At 48.8% G+C, this 22,532-nt stretch overlaps 1 protein-coding gene across 1 annotated transcript; it reads right to left on the bottom strand.

The window, feature by feature from the left end:
- Positions 1 to 14,233: 14,233 nt before the first annotated feature.
- On the bottom strand, positions 14,234 to 14,826 carry LOC119518024 (small integral membrane protein 15-like). The gene has a single exon (XM_037815119.1). The coding sequence runs from the start codon at positions 14,742 to 14,744 to the stop codon at positions 14,535 to 14,537; it is 210 nt and encodes a 69-aa protein (XP_037671047.1). The 5' UTR covers positions 14,745 to 14,826; the 3' UTR covers positions 14,234 to 14,534.
- Positions 14,827 to 22,532: the final 7,706 nt, after the last annotated feature.

The raw sequence follows: 22,532 nt of genomic DNA, 5'->3' as shown, positions 1-22,532 counted from the left end.
CTGCTTCCATCTTCCCATGGCCTCCTTCCTGCGTCTGTCTGTCTCTGTGTCCACATTTCCCTCTTCTTCTAGGGATGCCAGTCATATTGGATTAGGGCCCAGCCTGGTGCAGTATGACCTCATTGTCATGTTACTAATTCCACCTGCGATGACCCTATTTCCAAATGAGGTCACCTTTTGAGGGACTGGGGGTTGGGACTTGAACAGCTCTTTTGTTGGGGGGATGGACATAAGTCAACCCACGGCACCCCGGAACTCTCTCTGCATCTCGGTTGCCCTAAAGGGAGGGCTCATGCTTGGCCCTTCTGTTTGTCCACCCTCTGTGTGCCTGGTGCTCCCCACGCAGCACCCTATCTAATCCCCTATGACAGCCCAGGGAGGTGGGTAACAGGACTAGTGAGGTCTGCAGGCTCCAGCAGACCCCGATTCCTTCCTGGGATTGATCCAGGCTGGAGGGGCTGGAGGCGTCACTGGGCCGGGTTCTGTCTCCCACTGCCTTGACCTGTGGCCCAAGGAGTTTCTCCTCCAGCTGTGCCTGGAGCCCCACCTGTGTCCTCAGCTACTCCCCAGGTGGAATTGATGTTTTCCTTCCCGATTCATTGACTGCAGCCAGCAAGAACGAGAGAGGGCAGCCCGGCTGGCATCCGAGCCAAACGCTTCACGTGGGGCAGGGACACACCAGCCAGGGGGTCCCTGGACACACACCTGGCTCAAAGTCCCTATAAGTGTGGCCAGGGACCGACACCAGAACCATACAGAACCCTCTACCTCTGGCTCACTCGTGCAAGATGACCTTCTCTCTCATCTTGTTTCATTGGCTGTACACACGTCGAGAGCTTTAAAGCCCTGCCTAAGGAGCTTTCTACTGGTGTAATTTACAGCTCACCCTAGTCTCAGGCCCCCCAGTAATCACATCCAGCATCCTCCACCTGCGTCAGCCTCCCCACGATCCCACCTCCCCAGGCGCCCACAATATTTGTGTCTCCTTTCTAGAGACTTTAAAAATCCATCCATCACCGACGCCCCCACACCGGGAGGAGAGTGCAGGGAAAGACTCTCCCTTCTCAGAGCAGGTGATTTACTATTTGTTTTCCAAGTTGTTCCCCCTCTTGCTTCCTGGGGACAGAGTCATGATATACGTGTTCAATATGTGATTCCTTTTCTGGGTCTTGGAGGCTGGTTGGTAAAGCCAGAAACTGGCTGTGAAGTCCCATTAGAGAAGACAGAGGATGTCGGGCACATCACGCTAAGATGAGTGCCAGGTGCCATTTCCTCAGCGGAGTTTTAGAATGGAAAGAAAGCGCTTACACATTTGTATTTCAGTCAAGTTCAGGCTGTACCGTCATAGGTGACATATCTTCAAATAAAAAGGGGGCACACACACACACACACACACACTTACACACACGTCTCTCTCTTGGCATCAGACCTACCCAAGTTTGGACCCTGGCTCCACCATCTACTTGCTAGGGGTATAAAGTTGACATGGACAAAACTGACCTGGAAATTAGCCTAAGCAAAGAGGGGTTTATAGGAGGGATATTGGGGCACCCCAGCATGGACAGGAGCTGGCTGGGAAAAAGAAAGGAAGCAGAGAGCTTGGGGGGCCAGGAAGCAGGGGTGACCATGATGATCTCCTAAGGCCTTGGGAATGGTGTCTGCTTCCATGGCTGCTGTGATGAAGCACCTCAAACTGGGTGGTTTAAAACAGGAATTTATTCTCTCACAGTTCTGGAGGTGAGATGTCTGAAATCAAGGTGTTGGCTGGGCCATGTTCCCTCTGAAGTTTGTAGGAATTTGACAGTGGCCTGTTAGCAATCCATGGCCTTCTTTGGCTTATGGCATAACTCAATCTTGGTCTCTGTCACATGGCTGATTGTCTCTCTCTCTGTCTCTAAATCTCTTTTTATAAGGACACCAGCCATATTGGACTAGATCCCATCCTGATCCAGTTTGGCCTCATCTTTACTAATAACATCTTCAAAGGTCCTATTCCAAATTGGGTCACATTCACGGGACCTCATAACTTTTTTGGGGGATGCAATTCAATTCATAACAGTCCACCCTCTCACCCTCCCAAATTCATGCCCTTCCCACGTGCAAAATACATTCACCCCATTCCAACACCCCCAAAAGCCTTAAACCACTCAGCATCAATTCTAAGTCTAAAACCTCATCCACTCAATTATCTCAGTCAGGTATGAACGAGGCTCTCAGTAGGATCCATCATCGGGCAAAATACCTCTGTGGCCCTGTGAAATGAAAAAAGAAGTTATCTGCCTCCAAAATACCATGATGGGGCAGGCATAGGATAGACATTCCCATTCCAAAAGGGAGCAATTGGAAAGAAAAAAGGAGTCATGTGTCCCAAGTAAGTCCAAATCCAGAAGAGAAAATTCCATTAGATTTCAAGGCCTGAGAGTAAATCTTCTGTGGCTTGAGACCCTGTCACATGAGCCTACTGGGGCAGTGGTCCTGCCCTCTCCAAACACTGGGGTTTGGCCTCACTCTCTTGGCCTAAGGAGGTGACTTTGGCCCAGACCTTTGAATCCATGGCTCTACCCTTGGAGTCATTCTTTCTTCATCTCATCCCATCTCTGTCCTTTTCAGTCCAGGCTGGCATTGCTTCAGCTGACATAAATTTCTCAAAAATCTGTTGGTCTTCTGTGCAAGTCATCAGACAGGAGCGTTCTCCACATTCCTTTCAGGTCAACTACATCTCTTTTCCTGGCTTCTTCTGAGATGGTTGATTGCAGCCGAGCATCATATGCTTCATCTCTGTTGCAAATGGTTGTCTGGCCCCCCCATGCTGTTTCCAGAGTACATTATCTGGATAGAGCTGAGACTTTTCCAAATCATCGATTTCTGGTTCCTTGCTGCTTTACAATTCACTCCTCAGTTTATCTCTTGCCTCTTGCATTTTACTATAAGCAACGAGGAGAAAACAGGTTCAGAATCACTTCCACAGGCTCAGTAGCACTGCTTGAATCACTCCACATCCACCACCAGCCAAGGCCACCATGGACCCCCTGCAGTGCCTCTGTGTGGGGTGGCTTTTGCAGCAGCCTCTGGACTGGCCTCCCAGCCCCCTTTTTTGCTCCTACACTCCATTCTCCAAACAGCAGGCTGAGAAATCCTTGAAAAAAATCACAAATCTCATCATCTCATTGCTAGTGCACAAGGTTCCCCATGTTCTTAGAATAAGATCCAAATCTCCTTCCACAGGCAACAAGACTCCAGATAATCTTTCCCCTTCTTAATTTCTCTCCACTATTTCCCCTACACTCTCTCCTCCAGCCACAAGGGAATCCCTTGGGTGCCCCATCTTGGGTGACTGGCCATCCCAGGTTTTCAGCACTAGGGGGTTTCCTGGGACATGGTATTTTTTTTTTAATTAAATTCAGTTTTATTGAAATACATTCACACACCATACAATCATCCATGGTACACAATCCACCGTCCACAGTATGATAACATAGTTATGCGTTCATCACCACAATCTATCCCTGAACATTTTTCTTACATCAGAAAGAACCAGAACAAGAATAAAAAAATAAAAGTGAAAAAAGATCACCCAAACCATCCCCCCATCCCACCCCATTTGTCCTTTAGTTTTTATCCCCATTCCTCCACTCATCCATACACTAGATAAAGGGGGTGTGATCCACAAGGTCTTCACAATCACACTGTCACCCCTTGTAATCTACATTATTATATAATTGTCTTCAGGAGTCCAGACTGCTGGGTTGGAGTTTGGTAGTTTCAGGTATTTACTTCTAGCTATTCCAATACATTAAAGCCTAAGAGGTGTCATCTATATAGTGCATAAGAATGTCCACCAGAGTGACCTCTCGACTCCATTTGGAATCTCTCAGCCACTGAAACTATTCCGTCTCATTTTGCATCCCCCTTTTGGTCAAGAAGATACTCTCAGTCCCACGATGCCGGGTCCACATTCATCCCCGGGAGTCATATTCTGCATTGCCAGGGAGATTTACAACCCTGGGGGTCGGGTCCCACGTAGCAGGGAGGGCAGCGAGTTCACCCGCCAAGATGGCTCAGTTAGAGAGAGAGAGGGCCACATCTGAGCAACAAAGAGGTACTCAGGGGGAGACTCTTAGGCACAATTACATGCAAGTTTAGACTCTCCTTTGCAGTAACGAGCTTCATAAGGGCAAGTCCCATGCTCGAGGGCTCAGCACATCAAACCACCAGTCCCAGTGTTTGTGACAACATCAACACCAGTCCAGGTGAGGATGTCCAACACATCCACACCTTCCCCCAGATCCTTGGGGCTGGGGAGGGGGAGGCTGTAAATATATTTTTTATCATCTGCCCAAATTACTCTAGGATATGTCACCATTTCACTCCAGCCTATACTAACCTACCGTATCTCACTGCCCAGGACATGGTATTTTAATGCTAAAACCAGGCTCCATCTTCTCTCCTCCTCGCCAGCCCTGCCGCCTCCTCATCCCCGACCGCCCACCCCACCCGCACTGAGCCGGGGGCCCCTCACCTGTATTCCCACAGTGACCCATCCTTCCTGTTGCAGCACCCACCACCCCAATGAGGCATCAGGTTAGCTCCCTCCCTACCTGGAGACCCTCATTAGAAGCGACCCTGTGGCTCTTGCAGCATGGAGGAGTGTATCTGATTGCAAGCAACAGAAAAGGAATACTAGATACATCAAGTAAAAAAATAAAGTTGTGAGGAGGCTCTGGGGGTAGCTCACAGGGTTGAAGGGAGGCAGGAGGGAGTTTCCCACAGGGAAATCACCCAGGGGCCTGGCAGAGTAGTCTTTTTTTTTTTCAATAATTCAATTTTATTGAGATATATTCACATACCATGCAGTCACACAAAGCGTACATTCAGTTGTTCACAGTACCATTATATAGTTGTGTGTCCATCATCAAAATTAATTTTTGAACATTTTCATTACCACACACACAAAAGTAATAAGAATAAATTAAAGTGAAAAGGAACAATTACAGTAAAAAAGAACACTGGGTGCCTTTTTTTTTGGCACCCATTTTTCTACTCATCCATCCATACAATGGACAAAGGGGAGTATGATCCACATGGCTTTCCCAATCACATTGTCACCCCTCATAAGCTATATTTTTATACAATTGTCTTCATGGTTTAAGGGTTCTGGGTTGTAAATTTGATAGTTCCAGTTATTTACTGCTAGCTATTCCAATTCATTAGAACCTAAAAAGGGTTGTCTAGATTGTGTGTTGTTCTAGTTTGCTAATGCTGCTAATGCAAAACACCAGAGATGGATTGGCTCTTATAAAAAGGGGGTTTATTTGGCTACACAGTTACAGTCTTAAGGCCATAAAGTGTCCAAGGTAACACATCGGCAATCGGATACCTTCACTGGAGGATGGCCAATGGTGTCCGGAAAACCTCTGTTAGCTGGGAAGGCACGTGGCTGGTGTCTGCTCCAAGTTCTGGTTTCAAAATGGCTTTCTCCCAGGACGTTCCTCTCTAGCAAGCTTGCTCCTCTTCAAAACATCACTCACAGCTGCACTCAGTTCCTTCTCTTTGAGTCAGCTCATTGATATGGCTCCACTGATCAAGGCCCACCCTGAATGGGCGGGGCCACGCCTCCATGGGAATATTTCATCAGAGTCATCACCCACAGCTGGGTGGGGCACATTCCAAGCAAATCTAATCAGCACCAAAACGTCTGCCCAACAAGACTACATCAAAGATAATGGCGTTTGGGGGACACAATACATTCAAACTGGCACATGTGTAAGAGTGCCCACCAGAGTGATCTCCTGGCTCCTTTTGGAATCTCTCAGCCACTGAAACTTATTTCCTTTCCTTTCACATCCCCCTTTTGGGCAAGAAGATGTTCTCCATCCTACAATGCCGGGTCTACATTCCTCCCCGGGAGTCATATCCTGTGTTGCCAGGGAGATTCACTCCCCTGGGTGTCTGATCCCACGTAGGGGGAGGGCAGTGATTTCACCTGCCCAGTTGGCTTAGCTAGAGAGAGAGGGCCACATCTGAGCAACAAAGAGGCTTTCGGGGGGAGGATCTTAGACACAATTATAGGGAGGCCTAGCCTCTCCTTTGCAGCAACCGTCTTCCCAAGGGCAAGTCCCGTGATTGAGGCATCCTGACAGTCTTGAGACTCAAATTTCGGGGAGGAAGCATCTGACTGGTATCTTGGTGTCTTGGCTGACACTGCCACCCAGACAGAACCCAGGGGGCGAGGTGGTCCCTCCAAACAAAACGAGGTGCCATCCCCAGTACGAGGGAGCCTGAATTCTGGGTGGTTCCCCACAGTTGGCCGTGGTGGCTGTGAAACGGATTTACAGAGTAGCCAGGGAATGGGGAAGACGGTGGCAGGCTTCAGTTTAAATGGACAACTTGTTTCCTCCCACAACAACTTTCCTTGGGCCGTAAGAACCCAGACTTCAATCCAGTCTCTCCAGTGCTTCCTCTCAACTGACATTTGCTGAGCACCATGTGGCTGTCACACTTTGTTCTAGGCACTTGGGGTGCAGCAGTAGACAAGACTGATAAAACCCCTGCCTTCTTGGAGCTTACGTTCTAGTGAAAAAATCCTACCTGGAACATCGGTTGATACTCTTGCAGAGGGAATCGTGGCCTCACCTTTCCCACTTTCGTCCTTCCTGCTGATATTTTGGTGTCCTCTTCTCCTGGGGAGACAACTGCTGCATGAGGTCACAGTCTGCCTGTCGACCCTTCTCTGAGGCTGCCAAGTACATGCCTCCCACCCCACCCGTGTCTGTCTTTGTCTCAGGAACCAAAACAGGAGGTGAGTTTATCAGACGCAAATTGCTCAAGAATCTCATTCATTTTGTGCAGTAATTAAATAGAAGCTGTTTGGAAATATGATTACAGATTGGCCCATCAAAGCAAATTTAATCTTTGAAGAGTAATGGCCTCATTAGCTTCAGAATTCTGCCATTAAAAGAAAAAATCCAAATGCCCTGTTTTTCTGGACCAGGCAATACCAGGCTCAGCTGTGAAAGGCATCAAAGGAACACTAATACCAGGTGATTCTGGATTCTGAACAGATGAGGGTGTAGACCCATTTGTCAACATTAGCCCAGCTAATCTTGCTTCACAGTGTCTTCTTTTTAACAGACATTTGTTTGTACACTATCGACTCTGGGGCATCTTGGCTACAGCTCATGGTTGGGTCCCGTCCCCACCCGCACCCCCTGCTCCCCACTTACTTTTCCAGCTGCAGGATTCAGTATTCTTTCTTTCCCTTCTCAAAGATGCCCCCACACATCGTTCCCCTGTGTCCTCAAGAGAAAGCCTGCCTCTGCAGCAGACTGTCTACACAGTCTACACATTCATCTTATCTCCCCGACCTGGGAGATAAGATGGATGAGGGGTGCCCAAGGATTCTGGAACCCACTGGGAGCCTTTCCCCCCAACCCTGTCTGAGCTCTGACCTGATGTGCAATGGAAGCCCCATGGGGCTTGGGCTCCTCTCTGCTCATCTTCCAGAGCATGGAGCTCACTGAGCATAGCTGACAGCCATTGCCCTTGGCTGCTGCCATTCATTTCCCCTCTTATAGTGGCAGCACCATGATTTTGCTGTGAGAAAACTCGCTCTCTTAGCCCTCCATGTGGATCGGGTTGGAAAACCCCATCCCCTGGTCTAGAGAATGGACATGTGATCCAGGACTGGCCAATCAGAACACTTGATTCCCCTGGTCAAAGTGATTGGTCAGAGGCAGGCATGTGACCCAAGCCAGGCCAATCAGAGGCAAAGATATTGTACTCCCACAGTGAGCTGTTTTTCCCAGGGTGACTGGCTGGTAGGAGTTGAGACTGAAGCTACTCATTTTCTTCCTGCTGCCTGGTGGGGAGAACATCCCCGAGGATTGCCCATCGCAGAGGAAAGCAGAATGAGGGTGGAGAGAAACCGAGCTCCAGGGCAGGCTCTCGCCCTATGAGATGTAACTGAAAATGTTCTAATTCCCAACCTAGGAGGTCCAACTGACAGCAAGTGGACATGATTGCTGGGTATAAAAGGGTTCTCTTGGGGGTGAGCTTCACGGCGCTCCAGCCAGGGTCCTCATCTCCAGTCCTCACTCCCTGGGAGGGTGCTGTTGGGTCCTCATTCCTACAGACCCCTTTCAGAAGGCAAATAGGATTCCCTCTGTATCCCTCAAGAAGATTGACTTAACCTCCCAGGGTTTTTTAGGAGAAACACCCACCTGTGGGAGAAAATGGGGAGCGCTGGGAGAACCGTCAACCCCGTGGCACAGGTCTGACCCTGGGTGAAGGAGAGGGGGTAGAAGGCCTAGTGGAGCATCCTGTAAGTCTAGGGGAGACTCAGCCAGGCTGTCGGGAAGCCTGGATCCAAAACTGGCTGGCAAGGAACTCCCATCTCCCATCATTTCGGGTCCAGTCATTGGCTGGAAGCAGCTGGTGGGTGTGAAGCCTGATGGACACCATGGCACAGCCAATGGGCCCTTGGTCAGTCCCATGCCCCACAGGGGGAGGTCCAGAGGAGAGTCTCCTGGCCACCAGATGGGGTCTGCCGTGGCTGCCCCTCCAGCTGGACTCTGAGGGGCAGGACTGTCATCTCACAGAGCCTGAGCTTCTCTGACAGGGACCCTCTGGGGGCCAGGGGCCAGCTCTGCCTAGAGACCAAACCATATTCAACGATGCTTGTTTGCTCATTGCGAAAAAGGGACTTTGAAACCCCATTAACTGTCTCTGTGGTCCTTGGCATCTGACTTAACTTGCTGAACTCACCGCCCTTGGCTGTAAAATCATTCCTGGGAGGTCTGTGTGGATTGAATTTACTTACTCACTCATTCACTCACTCATTCATTCATTCCTTTACTTGTTTATTGAATGCTTTCCACAGCCAAGCCTTGTGCTAGACACTGGGGTGAATGAGCCAGTTTTGGGGCACTGCCAGCATGGAGTAAAAACTGATTTGGGAAGGCTGAGAAAAATAAAGCAAAAATACAAAAAAACAAAAAAACCACAAAATGATTACAAATGTCATGACCCAAAGAGTTTAACTATATCTGAGTGGTGGGGTGGGAGAGGGGACACCATTTGAGGCAGGGAGGTGACACTTGTAACCCCTTACTGACCCAGCCCCAGAAGGGCTGGAGACAAATGATGCAATTAATGGGAAGGGCTTGCAGCTGGGCCTGACACCTGACGACCCCCCCCACACACACACATCCCCTCTCTGGGGCTAGGTGGCTGCAGATTATGGGGTACGGCCCCCCGTTGCTGACAGATAGCCCCCAGGGAGTGGGGAAAAGGCAGGCCTGGAGAAGGGAGGAGCAATTCGAATGTCCATCATCACATGATAAGCAAAATGTGGTGTCTCCATACAGGGGAATGTTATTCAGCCATAAAAGGAAAGAAGTTCGGATACCACGTGGCAACACGGATGAACCTAGGAAACATCAGGCTAGGTAAAAGAAGCCAGACACGAAAGGACAAAAATTGTATGATTCCACGTACATGAAAAAGCTAAGTAGACAAATCCATCGAGGCAGAAAGTGGGTTAGAGGCTGCCAGGGCAGGGAGAAGTAGGGGTTAATGCTTAATGGGGACAGAGTTTCTTTTTGGGGTGACAAAAAAGTTTTGGTAACGGATGATGGTGTTGGCCGCCCAACATAAGGAATACAATTAACACCACTGAATTGTGCACTTAAAAATGGTTAAAATGGCAAATTTTATGTTATACCTATGTTACAACAATTAAAAACAAAAAACAAGGCTGGTCCTACTTAGAAGGTAGAGCTGGCCTAGAGCCCCTCGGGAATTTATCCCAGGTGCCCCAGGGGCTCTCCATCTCTGATCTCCAGCAAAAGGAGGCTCCCCGCCCCCCTTTTCAAGTCACCAGAGAGCGTAAGACACGAGCACCTTGGGGTGGGTGGAAATACTGCCTTGGAGACCAACAATGGTTGCGAGATACACACAGATGTTAGAAACACCAAAAGGCAGGTGGACACAGAGTCTTGGAATCGAGGAAATATGGAATTGAAATCCCTTCTGTAGTAGGTTGAATTGGGGCCCCCAGAAGATAACCCCGGCTACCTGTAAGTGTTACCTTATTTGGAGAAAGGGTTTTGCAGATGTTGTTAAGAGAAGGTCTTGAGATGATGAGAGCATCCTGATTAACTGAGTGGGTCTTAAATCCAATGACAGGTGTCCCACTAAGAAGAGGAGAAGACACAGCCAGAAAAGGAGAGGATACAGGGATACCCTCGGGAGAAGGCCCCGTGAGGACAGAGGGAGGGATTGGAGCCAAGGATGGGGGGACGCGGGCAGAAGCCAGGAGAGAGGCGTGAACAGAGCCTCCAGGAGGAGCCAGCCCTGTCACCCCCTGAGTTCAGACTTCTGGCCCCAGGACTGTGAGGGGAATCAGTTTCTGTGGTTTTAAGCCGCCCAGTTGGGGGCACTTGGCTATGGCCATCCTAGGGAGCCAAGACAACCTCCAAGATGGAGACTTGTTTCAAGAAAGATGCCCTCTGGGTTTTCAGAGTCTTTGGCAGAAGGGCTTTGGGGGTTGATGGTGGCAAAGAAGACACCCCAGACAAGGGAGGGAAGCTTCATGTACATCTCCAGGTACCCATGCTCCTGGAGGGCAGGCAGGGCCAGGACACGCTGTCCCTGGAGAGGTCTGCGTTTGCCAGAATCTGCTGGAAGGTGTTGGGCACCACGGGGCAGCATCTCTGAGACAGTGACTTTTACACGTCAGCTTCTCTAGACTGTGGTGCACAATGGTTTCATCAAACGGTGGCCTGGATGTCGCTGCGCAGGCATTTTGTGGGTGGGATCAGCATCTGCCATCAGCTGACTTTAAAGACAAGATCACCATTGATAACGGGGGTGGGCCTCACCCAATCTGCTGAAGGACTTAAGAGCCAAAACCAGGGGTTTCCCAGAGAGGAAGAAATTCTGCCTGGAGACTGCAGTGCTGTCTCCTGCCTGGGTTTCCGGGCTGCTGCACCATCTGCCTTGTGGATCTCGGACTTACCCATCCCCAAAATCGCATCAGCCGGTTCCTTGAAATAAAAATTGTAGTATCTCTGAACATCGCTTAATACCACACACAGCTACACATACATCCAGGGTGGGGGTTTCTGCAGGGCACTCCCTCCCGGGCCTCACCCCGCGACCAGGGGTGCAGGAGTGCACATTTTGTGAAGTCCCCGGGTGACGCTGATCTGCCTGCCCCCCACCCCCCGCACCACCCCCGGATTGAGACTTGAGAACCCCCAACTGGGAGAAGCCTCCGGTCTTCCCAACAGCCCCAAATGCCTTCCCGGCACAGCAGCTGAAGCCGAGAAGGTTTGATTTATTCATGTTCATCACGGGAGAACTTTGCAGAGTGGTGGGGAGGATGGGCTGGCAGCCCGGGTTGCAAAAGAAAACCAAACACATTCTAGATTAGGAAATGCCCAAGAAAAACCCCGGAAACCAGCCTCTTTCATTCAGCTCTGCAGGATCGGATGCCATAGCCTTGGCAATGCAGTTTGAGGAAAACAAGCCTTTCTCACAGCTGGGCAAGGGTCCTGGGACAGGAGGTGGGGCCTCTCCCACTCCATTCCTGTCTACGGGGCTGTGGGTCAGGGAGAAAGGAGGGAAAACCGCGTACTTTGAGGTGCTCACTGGACACAGCGTGAAAAATGCAGACCTAAGGGTCCCCTTGATGTAGTATCCAGACCGGTAGAAAACCAATTCCCATTCTCCGATTTCCCTAATCTGTTTGATAAATGGGTCCTATAATCACGTCTCCTTTGGAGATGGCAAACAACAAAAACTCTAAGCCTGGAAGGCAACATAGTTGCTTTGTCATTGCATTATGCAAAGCTGACAAGGAACGCGTCCAGGATAAATTTAGCTTTACATTTCATTTACTCCGTATTGATTTTCATCAATGTGATTTAAGCAATTACCTCTGAGCTAATTCTTACTTAAAAGAAGAAGTTAAAAGTCACACGGCATAGACATTAAAAACCTGGGGCTTTATGATGGACAGAGCCATAGAGTTTGGGTGCCTGGCTGCCACTCGGATCCATTCTTGCAAGTGGATTTACAAGAAAATGGAGCATCTCTGAAATGTGTAAGGTGGGTGGCCACGCTGTCATGACGACGGGGCGGGGCCGAGATGGAGATGTGGTTCATCCACAGGTGGATGCATTGAAAGACGAGAGGGTAACGTGTCCCGAGATGGGGTGGAAGGTGGGGTCCTGTATCCCCCTTGCGAGAGGTCACGTCCCACACGTGCTAGCTTACTGAGGGTCTCCAAGTCGGCAATGCAGAAAGCAAACTGGGCACCCAACTGGGCTTTCCTTCGGCCCTCAGTCTATGAAGACCCAACTCATTCATTCACTGCAGGTATTTACACGTGCCTGCTGTGTCCATCCTGTCGGGGGGTACTTGTTCCCTGACAGACGGGGCTCCTTCTGTCTGTCCCTTGGGAGGTGTATCCGATGGGGCAGGGGGCCTTCAGGGCCATGGAGTGGGCAGATAGGATGCACAAAGGAGGGTGAAAGACAAGAGGACGTGAAGACTGGTGTGGGGAAAAGTTAGAGAAGGGCAGCCAAACGTGGCCAGGCAGACCTCGGGCAGCCGGATCTGGGGACGATCTTCCACGTGGAGTGAAGTTCCCGCACCCAGCTTCTGTGCTATCAGGAACCCCCACCGATGTGCGGTGGGTTTGTGGAGTGTGTCCAGGATATGGAGGCTGTGAAGCAATGTTTAATGGAGCTATGACCATGAGGGGTCAGCTTGGAGAGAAAACTTGGGGGTAAAACAGTGCTTGCTTGAGGTGCTATTTATTGAGCACCTACTGTGTGCCTGGAACTTAAGAGGAAAGACCCACCCCCTTACCCTGGGAGATTCAGTTATGCCCATTTTTCACCTGAGGAAACTGAGGCCCAGGGCTGCTGTGACAAATAGCACATGTGCTGGTTTGTATATACTATGTCCCCCAGAAAAGCCATGTTCTTTAATGCAATCTTGTGGGGGCAGATGTATTAGTGTTGATTAGGTTGGAACCTTCTGATTGATTGTTTCTGTGGAGATGTGACCCACCCAACTGTGACACCTTTGATTAGGGTGTGACCTCTTGATTGAATGTTTCCATGGAAATGTGGCCCCACCCATTCAGGGTGGGTCTTGATTAGCTCACTGGAGTCCTATGAAAAGAGCTCACAACCAGAGGGACCTCAGAGCAGCTGAGAGTGACATTTTTTTTTTTCTTTATAAAAATATCAAATTTATTTCAATATCTAGTTTCATTTTTAAATTAGCTGTTGGACAATTTTCTGTAACTTAAAATTCATATAAAAAGTAAGGAAAACATTAATAAGCTATGAAAGACTGACCAAGAAAAAAAATTTTAGAGCACATATTTACAAAAGCCATGTTTAATAGCAAAAATTCCAGTTTTACTACTTAATGAGAAATAGTCTTTAGCTCTTTACTTCCAAATGTAACATTCTCATTTTGAAGTAATTTATCTATTTTCACCCCAATTACTATGCACAACAAAATTTTTCCAAGCTTTCCTTAACACTTATGAAGTACGACTCAACTATTCATCTTAAGAGTTCCTTAAAAGAACTCTTTTGTTTGGTCAAAAAGTATAGGACATCACTACCACATGAGTTAAACAAAAAAATGGAGTAAAAAACAAAAGTGGTATATAATAAGCAAATTACCTGATAAGAATATTAACTATTTCACATTTCTACTTAGTGCAAGCAAAAATAAAGAGGTTTCAAGGTACTATAATGTTTGGTATTTGTACTGCAAGCTTTAAATTATAATTTTATTCTACACAAGTCATGTCTAAGAATGGCCGTGCTCGTAAATAAAAAAAATGTTATATCCAGCAGGCAGTATTCTACTAGTCAAGAGAACTCTTTATAAAATTAGGTTTAAAAAATGCAGAATGTCTGATATTTATATTACCAGTGTAAAGGCTAAAAATCACACAAACCATACAGAAAATAAAGAATTAAATGATTAATATTTGCTTTGAGGAAACCAGAAATGATTATATTGCATGAAATCAATAATGACAAAGGATGTGATTAATACACTTTTTTAAGCCCAAACATACTTTTCATCTTAAAGAGGACAATTCTGACTTTTACTTTCTTTGTCCAGAACAGGACCTGAATTTAAGCTGCTATTTGAATAAAGTTCATAATCTAAAGTCATTTTTTTCACCATAGGATATTTTTATTTCAGTAGATAGCGTAATAAATGATCAGTTATAAAGATTTTGTAGAATAAATGCCAATTTACCCAATAACTGTCACAGATACCAACATATTTCTATATCCAAGCGTAAAAGTTACTACAGTACTGAGGTCATAACTAACATGATTCTTCCATATAGTCAGACTTTGTTTACTATATAATACGGTCACAAAACCCAAAGAAGAAACCTTAGTTGAGTCCTTCTCCAAAGCTGCATAATTTTCCAAATAATTTTCCTCTGGTTTCAGAGCCTGTTCTTTTCTTCAATCCTTTTTTAGTCATTTGGCTTTTGCAATATTTTCTTGACGTTTTTGTTTCTTCTTCTGCTCCTTTTCCCTGGCCTCAATCATCTTGGCCAATTTCCAGGATAGTACAGCACTTGCTAGGAACAATGGAGTAAGGGCCAAAATCACTGTTGTAAGGAAGCCATATGGGTCCTTTGCAGCCCATTCCACAACATACTCAGCCCAAGCCTTTATATCAAACATCTTTGTAGTGGTCTTAGGAAAACTTATGCTTGAGTCGTGATCTCTGACTTTGTCCTGGAATTACGAGAGAGCCAATCACAATTTCAGATGACCCTTGGTTGTCGTCTTCTTTAGTTCTGCCATACAATTCTGAGAGAAGGTTTAAATTCATCAGACCGGAAGCAGGAAGGCGGAAGCCGCGGCTTTCGCGTCAAGAGTGACATTTTGAAGAGGAGCTACAGCTAAGAGAGGACAAGACACACCAAGAGTAACATTTTGAAGAATGTCGTTTTGAAACGCAACCTGGGAGTAAGGAGACACCAGCCACGTGCCTTCCCAGGTAACAGAGGTTTTCTGGACGCCAATGGCCTTTCTCCAGGGAAGGTACCCTATTGTTGATGCCTTACCTTGGGCACTTTATGGCCTGAAGACTGTATCTTTGTAACCAAATAAACCCCCTTTATAAAAGCCAATCCATTTCTGGTATTTTGCATTCTGGCAGCATTAGCAAACCGGAACAGCACACAAAGGGCTGGCTTCAACAATGGGAATTTATCGTCCATGGTTTTGGAGGTTGGAATCCGACACTGAGGTCTCGGCAGGGTCTGTAGCATCCTGGCGACCCCCCGTCACTTGGCTCTCTCTCTCCCGTGTCTGGTCCTCCGGCTTCTTCTGACTCACTGTGTCTGAATCTCCTTGGCTTATCATCACTCTAGTTGTCTGGGTTAAGACCCACCCCGGTTAGGGATCCCTATCCCTAAATAGGATCCCTGAAGATCCTGTTCACAAATGAGCCCCATTTTAACCAACAGTGACACTGTCAGAGGCCCTGCTCACAAATGGGATCATACCACAGGGCCAGGGGCTGGGAGCAGAGGATGCCTTTTGTGGGGGGCATGACTGCATCCCCAGTGGGGGCGTGTGGCTTGTTTGAGGTGACGTGGGCACTGGTGGCAGCTCTGTGCCTCTGATTCCAAGGCCACCGCCTTCTCCCTGATGTGTGGGAGGGAGGAGGAGCTCGTGAGCTCAGCTGGCGTGAGCAGCCCTCCAGGGGGTGGGACAGCTGCCAACAGGTGGGGATTGCAGCCAAGGGCAGGGCTGCAGATTCACAAAAGGGGAGGCAGTCAGTGAGCAGAGCAAGGTTGGGGGCCTGTTTCCCAAGGTCTGGCAGTGACCTTTGTCTTCCTAACATCTTAACCTCTTAGATGGTGTGGAGGTTTGGAGGAGGCCGGGGTGCCGGAGCGCTGTGCTCTGCTGACCGCCCCCCCCCCCATCTGCAGCCAGACGGCAAACTGGCTCTGCAGGAGGCTGGTGGGCTGAGCCGGGGTCCCCTGACCCCACGCAGCCCCCAGGGAGCAGGGAGTGAGTGGGCACTGGCCCCGTCCACTCCCCTAAACAGGAAAAGTGTCGTGATGCTTGGCATCTTGCACCACCGTGTCCCTGACGCTTCTGGGGCAGGAGCCCGTCGGGGAAGGTCAGTTTTTCTCTCTGCCCAGGCTGGGCATGTGGTCCATCTTCTTTGATGGACGAGGTGGGGCACATTTTCTCCACCGAGGCCCTTGGGCTCCAGGCTTTTCAAAGGCCGAAGAAAATGTCTCAAACCTGGGAAAAGCAATTATTGGCTGTGAAATATGGAAAGAAAATTGCAAAATCGTAATCAATGCAAGTTTAATTAAACATCTACGAAAGGTCCCGCCGTGACGATTCGTCAACAGCGACATGGTTCGAAGTGTATGTTGAATGACGTTATTTAGCAAGGGGCGTGGTGGCAAGGGGCTCTGTTATGGTTTCCTAGGGGTGCTCTTACAAATCACCACAAACTGGGGGGCTCAAAACAAAAGCATTTTATTCTCTCGCGGTTCTGGGGTCCGGAAGTCCCAAACCCAAGTATGGGTGGGGCCAGGTTCCTCCGAGGCTCTGGGGAGAGTCAGTCCTTTGCTTCTTGCAGTGTGTGGGGGTGACCGGCCACCCTGGGGGTTCCTTGGCACACACCTGCATGCTCCAGTCGCTGACACCTTCTTCCCTGTGGCCTCCTCTCTTCTCACCAGGACACCAGACATTGGATTTGAGGACCCACCTGAATCCAGCAGGAGCTCCCCTTATATCTGCAAAGACCCTCTTTGCAAATAGGTCATGCTCTGAGGTTCTACGTGCACATGAATTGGGTGGGGGGTGCTTATTCAACCTACTGCGGCCTCCAAAGTAAGGGCATTTGGGGACCAGGAGGTCCCGAGGGGACAGAAGAGGGCAGCTCTCAGGCATGCAGGCTGGGGGTGAGCTCACCTGCAGCCCCATCCCACCCGGCTCTGTGTCACTCTGGCTGCTTGGAGGAGAATGGAGGGCAGGACAAAGACAGAGGAGGACCAGGGATGTCCAGCAGGAGGGACACTGGGGCCTGAGAGGCAGGACACATTTGTCATTGATGAGACACTGACACTCCCAACAGCGAGAAGAGTCAGCATTTTTGAGGGCTTAATACAGACCAGGTGCTGCTCTGGGCCTTGCAAGTTTCAACTCATTAAATCCTTCCATCTGCCCCGGGAAGCAACTACTCTTTGTAGAGACCTGGGGAGCTTCAGAGAAATTAACTTGCTCCAGGACATCTGTGCCAGTTTGAATGCATTATATCTCCCAAGATGCCATTATCTTTGATGTAATCTTGTGTGGGCAGATATATTAGTGTTGATTAGATTGTAATTCTTTGAGTGTTTCCATGGAGATGCAACCCACCCAACTGTGGGTGATGACACTGATTGGATAATTTCCATGGAGGTGTTGGCCCGCCCATTCAGCATGGGCCTTGATTAGTTTACTGGGGCACTACATAAGCTCAGACGGAAGGAGCGAGCCTGCTGCAGCCAAGAGGGACACTTTGAAGAATGCACAGGAGCTGAGAGAGGAGCTGCAGATGAGAGACAGTTTGAAGACGGCCGTAGAAAGCAGACTCTTGCTCCGGAGAAGCTAAGAGAGGACAAACACCCCAAGAGCAACTAAAAGTGACATTTTTGAGGAACTGCAGCCTAGAGAGGAATGTCCTGGGGGAAAGCCATTTTAAACTCAGAACTCCAGAGCAGATGCCAGCCACGTGCCTTCCCAGCTAACAGAGGTTTTCTGGACGCCATTGGCCGTCCTCCAGTGAAGGTACCCAATTGTTGATGCCTTACCTTGGACATTGTATGTCCTTAAGACTGTAACTATGTAACCAAATAACCCCCCTTTATAAAAGCCTATCCATTTCTGGTGTTTTGCATTCTGGCAGCATTAGCAAGCTAGAACAGCATCTGACTCATAAGTGGAAGAGTTGGGATTTGAACCCAGAACCCAGGCAGTCTGGCTCGCGAGCCTGCACCCGTCCTCAGGGCACAACCCTGCCTCACCCAGCGTGACGCCTGGGTCTCTGGTCCCGGTGCTTGGGTGACAGGATCCCCTCCCTGAGATGGGGGACTGTGGGGGAGGAACAGGTTTTGGGGTGCCATGGTGAGACAGTCAGTCAGTTTGGGACATGTTGGATAGGAGGGTCCGTGGGGTGTCACACGGCACTCTGGGGCCTGCTCTATGGAACCTTCATCAGTGGCCAGACCTTGGGGAAATGGGAAGTGGGATTTGAACCACTGGCTGGAAATTTACAGGCCAAGAATCTGGGAAATCAGACCAGCAACTCCCCACCCCCATCCCCACCGCCATACTCCCTCAACAGCCGGGTCCTCATGCTTACTCTTTTTGCTGCTTCAGTAAAACTCCCTTGACAACTTGCCCCTTTTGCTTGTGTGGACACAGCAGCCAACGGTGCCTATTTTAGGATGCACCGCCTTTCCACATTGTCTCTTCTCCCACGGGTTCTGTTCCCATTGGTCTGTTTGGCACGCGGTTTTAAATTGTTGGTTCATATGCTAAATTTGTTTCCCAGAAATGTCAAGCATCGCCAAGGCCACTGAGAGTGGAGCACGCATATTATTCTTTATTCTTTGCTCTGATGTTTCTCTTTTTTATACACACAAGTGCATTCTTTCATTTCGCATTCTTCATTAGTTTCCCTTGAACTAAGCCGATACCTGGGACACCGTCTACCTGTCCCCCAGATCTCCCGCCACGAAGCACACACACGGGGCTGCCTCCGGGTTCACTGTCTCTTTTGAAACAATGGCTTCATGTTCGATGAGTGGAAAGAGAGGGGCTGGCCAAGGTCCACAAAGCCCCGGCTAACTGGGGAGCTGAGACACGTATCTTCTGGCTTTGACCTGCACAGACGAGGCCTCAGTTTCTCTGCAAAGGTGTCAGGGCCTGTGCGCCGCCTGAGCCCCTCGGAATGAAAGGCGGTCGGCTGCAGGATAAGCAACTCCGCTGGCCTTTGTCCCCCATTCCTGGAAGATACCCTCTCACTCTTCAGAATTTCTGGTGGCTGATGTGTCTTTTGTTATTTATGGTGGGTTCCAGATCACCCCTGATGTTTTATGCCGATGAGATGACTCAGGGTGGGGGGCTGCTACCTCTGTAGATTTAGGGTGGGGGAGGGCTGGTCATTGCGCAAAGATCACCTTTGTGATCAGGGGGCTTGGGGAGGGGAGGGGGCTGGAGATCGAGTTCAACCACATGGGTCTTGAGACCCCAAAAGAACTCAGGAGAGCAAAGCTGGGGTGAGCATCCCTGGGGGGTAAGATGCATTGACATGCCGGGAGGGTGACGAGCCCTGACTCCCGGGGAAAGGGCCTGGGAGGTTTAATTAGGGGCCCCCATTCCTGGACTTCACCCCTGCATCTCTTCTTGGCGTCTTCTTATTTGTATACTTTTGCTTATAATAAAACTGTCACTGTGAGCCCTGCACTTTCCCTGGTTCTGTGAGTCCTTCTGGTGGATTGTTGACATTGAGGGTGTGACGGGAAGTCCCTGAATTTGTGGACCATTGGTCAGAGGAGCAGGTGGCTCTGAGAGTCGGGGTCACAGGTTATTTTGGGGCCTTTTCTCGCTGCCTCTCCTCTGAAGCTGTCCCCGCCGGACTCGGAGCTGTGTGGATGGCTTCACCCTCTCGCTCCAACTCCTTCCACCCGGTGCCCGACAACCCAGGGCCCTCCTTGGGTGTCCTCTAAACCCTCTGAGCAGCTGTGCAGATTACAGGGTGGCTCTGGGGGTGCCGGAACCCTAAAGAGGCTGCCGGCCTGTTTAAAGTGACACACCTTTGGTGTGTGGCCAATTTTCCTCCTGAGTTAAAAATATTTTCATAAGTGGTTTGTGCCTCCTCCAAACATGGCAGACATGGAGTTAGACCTTTCACCCTTGGGCGTCGGGCCAGGGGACCGGGGGCTTGGCAAGCTGCTGGGATTGAGGGTGGGGGTCCCGTTAGCTAGTAGAGAGCACAAGGGCGTTTGAGAGAGCAGGGATCGGGCCTGAGTCTATAAAATTCATGATAAAAATAGCAACCCTGTGCTTGTAAGGTCTCGGGCACTGTCGTGGGTACTTTATATAGATTCATCGTTGAGCCTCACAGATCCCCACGATGGCCTCATCCGCTGTCCTAGGGCGGGTCAGAGGCAGGGGTTTCATTTGGGAGGTGGGGAAGCAGGACAGGAAAGGGGTGGGTAGAGAACCAACCCTGAACTTGACAGCCCAGCTCTACAGATAAGAAACTGAGTCTCAGAGAGGTGAAGCTAGTTGCTCAAAGTTGCCCAGTTCATAAGCAAAAAGAGAGCCAGGATTTGAACCGGAGCAGTCAAACCCCAGATGCCCATGTGGCAGTTCTTGTGTGGACGGCCATGCCCCACTCTGGGTTCCCAGCGTGCCATTTAACTGATTCTTTCCTTGGCTGTCTCATGGAAACTCACTCTCAGGGTTTCCCCTGCCTCCTTCCCCCTGACACAACCCACACCATCCACTGTGTTCCCCAACTGAGACGGCACCCTGAAACTTACCAGGGCCCTCAGAATCATCTTTGACTCCCCCTGCCTCCCTCCCATTGCTGCAGTTGTTTCTGCTTCCCAAATAGTTCTTCTAATGCTCTCTTGCTCCCTGCCTTTACAGCTATTGCTTTAACTAAGAATAATTCCCTGTGAGCAGGACTGTATTTTAGGAGGTATTTGTTTTCCTATGGCATAGGCTTCAAGAAGTTGTTTAAACATAAAAGCAGTTAGGAGACTCACAGTCCATGGATGGTTTGGCAGCTACACAGAATCATTTATGATCAAGCTCCTTCTATCTCTTTGCTCAGGATTTTTATCATGTGGTTTGTAGTCACAAAGCGGCCTCATGGTTCAAGATAGCTGCTGAAGTTCCAGCAATCACATCCACATTCCAGAAAGAAGGAGGAAGTGGGGAACCAACAAAAAGTGCATCTACTAGGGAATCAGCTCCCTTTAAAGAGCTTTTGTGGAAGCCCCATCCAACAGCTTCCATTTACATCTCATGGGTCACCTCTAGCTGCAAGAGAGAGAGAGTAGGAAATGAAGCTTTTAGTAAGACTACCCTAGGATACAGTCAGGACTTTCTTATTAAGAAGGAGGAGGCAATGTGGACTAGGTGAGAGGCTGCTGCATGGGGGGCAGACGTGGATCTCTGCAGCGGTTATCGTGCAGGAGCCCTGCCCGGTCCCGGGGCAAGAGCACAATGGGGACTTGTCTTCCTCCCCATTTGGGGCCAGGAGAATGGGGCCTGGACTGCATGCTGGGAGCACTTTTCTCGGGCTTGGGGTGCCTTGGGCCGGGCCTGACAGGAGAAGCCTGTCTTGGTAACATCTCCAAACTCCATGACCACCTGGGCCACTCCGGGGCATCCCCTGAACACCAGAGGATGGAAACCTGACAAAAGCCTGAGCTCTTGTCTGCCAGGTGGTGCAGGGGCCCAGACTCTTCTTGGGGGTGGAATGAAAGTTAGGCCACAGAAGCAAGGTATGGTTCATTTTTGTGATGTGACGTTGATCTTAACAGAACCTAAATTATATGAATTGTGACCAGAGGAGACATATCTGGGCCGAGAGGATAGTAGGACTCTTAGCTTCCTGCTTCTGTCCTGGATCCATTCATTCATTCATTCATTCACTCATTCATTCACTCACTCAAAGAAGCATTTCTTGAGTATCTTCAATGGACCAGGATTGCCAATAAAAGAAGCTCAAGGGGAAATGTATTTCTTTTATACTTAGAGTAATTATTTTTCTAAAAGCATCTTCTACGTGGTTATAGCATGCATTTGCTATATAGTTAAGTATGTTTATATATGTTCTTAATATTTAGGCTTTCCTTCCCCCAACTTTGTTGAATTAATTTTTGATTGAATAGTGAAAACTGTATTTAAAAGTAGTACTGAGAGAGAAATACTCTGGTCCCGTTCACTCCTGCAAGTAACCGGTTTCATTAATTTGGAGGTTATCTACCAGTATTTCTGTTTGCAAAAGTGAGCAGATATATATATGCATGTTTATGTGTTTCTTTTTTCTAACCCAAAAATGTAACCCAGGATAGATACTTTTCACACCTTGCTTTTTTCACTCTGGATCCTGGAAATTGCTCCACATCCATATATAAAGATCTCCTGTTTTTTTTTTTTATTATTTTTTTTTAAACAATTGCCTGTTTATTCAACTGCTCTCCCATGTATGAGCATTTATTTCAGATGATGCAACGACTTACCTTGTATACATACATGGTTGTTGTTGGAAATGTATCTTCAGCATAGATTCCTGGAAGGGGACTGCTGGGTTAGAGGTAAATGCACACAGTTTTATTAGATCCTGTCACATTTCGCTTCACAGGAGGGTGGTAGCATTTTGTACTCCCACCAGCAATGCATGAAAATGCCTGCTTTGGGGAGGGGGGATCTTAA

The sequence above is a fragment of the Choloepus didactylus genome, chromosome 21, assembly GCF_015220235.1.
Source record: "Choloepus didactylus isolate mChoDid1 chromosome 21, mChoDid1.pri, whole genome shotgun sequence".
Classification (NCBI taxonomy): domain Eukaryota; kingdom Metazoa; phylum Chordata; class Mammalia; order Pilosa; family Megalonychidae; genus Choloepus; species Choloepus didactylus.
This window is presented reverse-complemented; position numbering and strand designations above follow the sequence as displayed.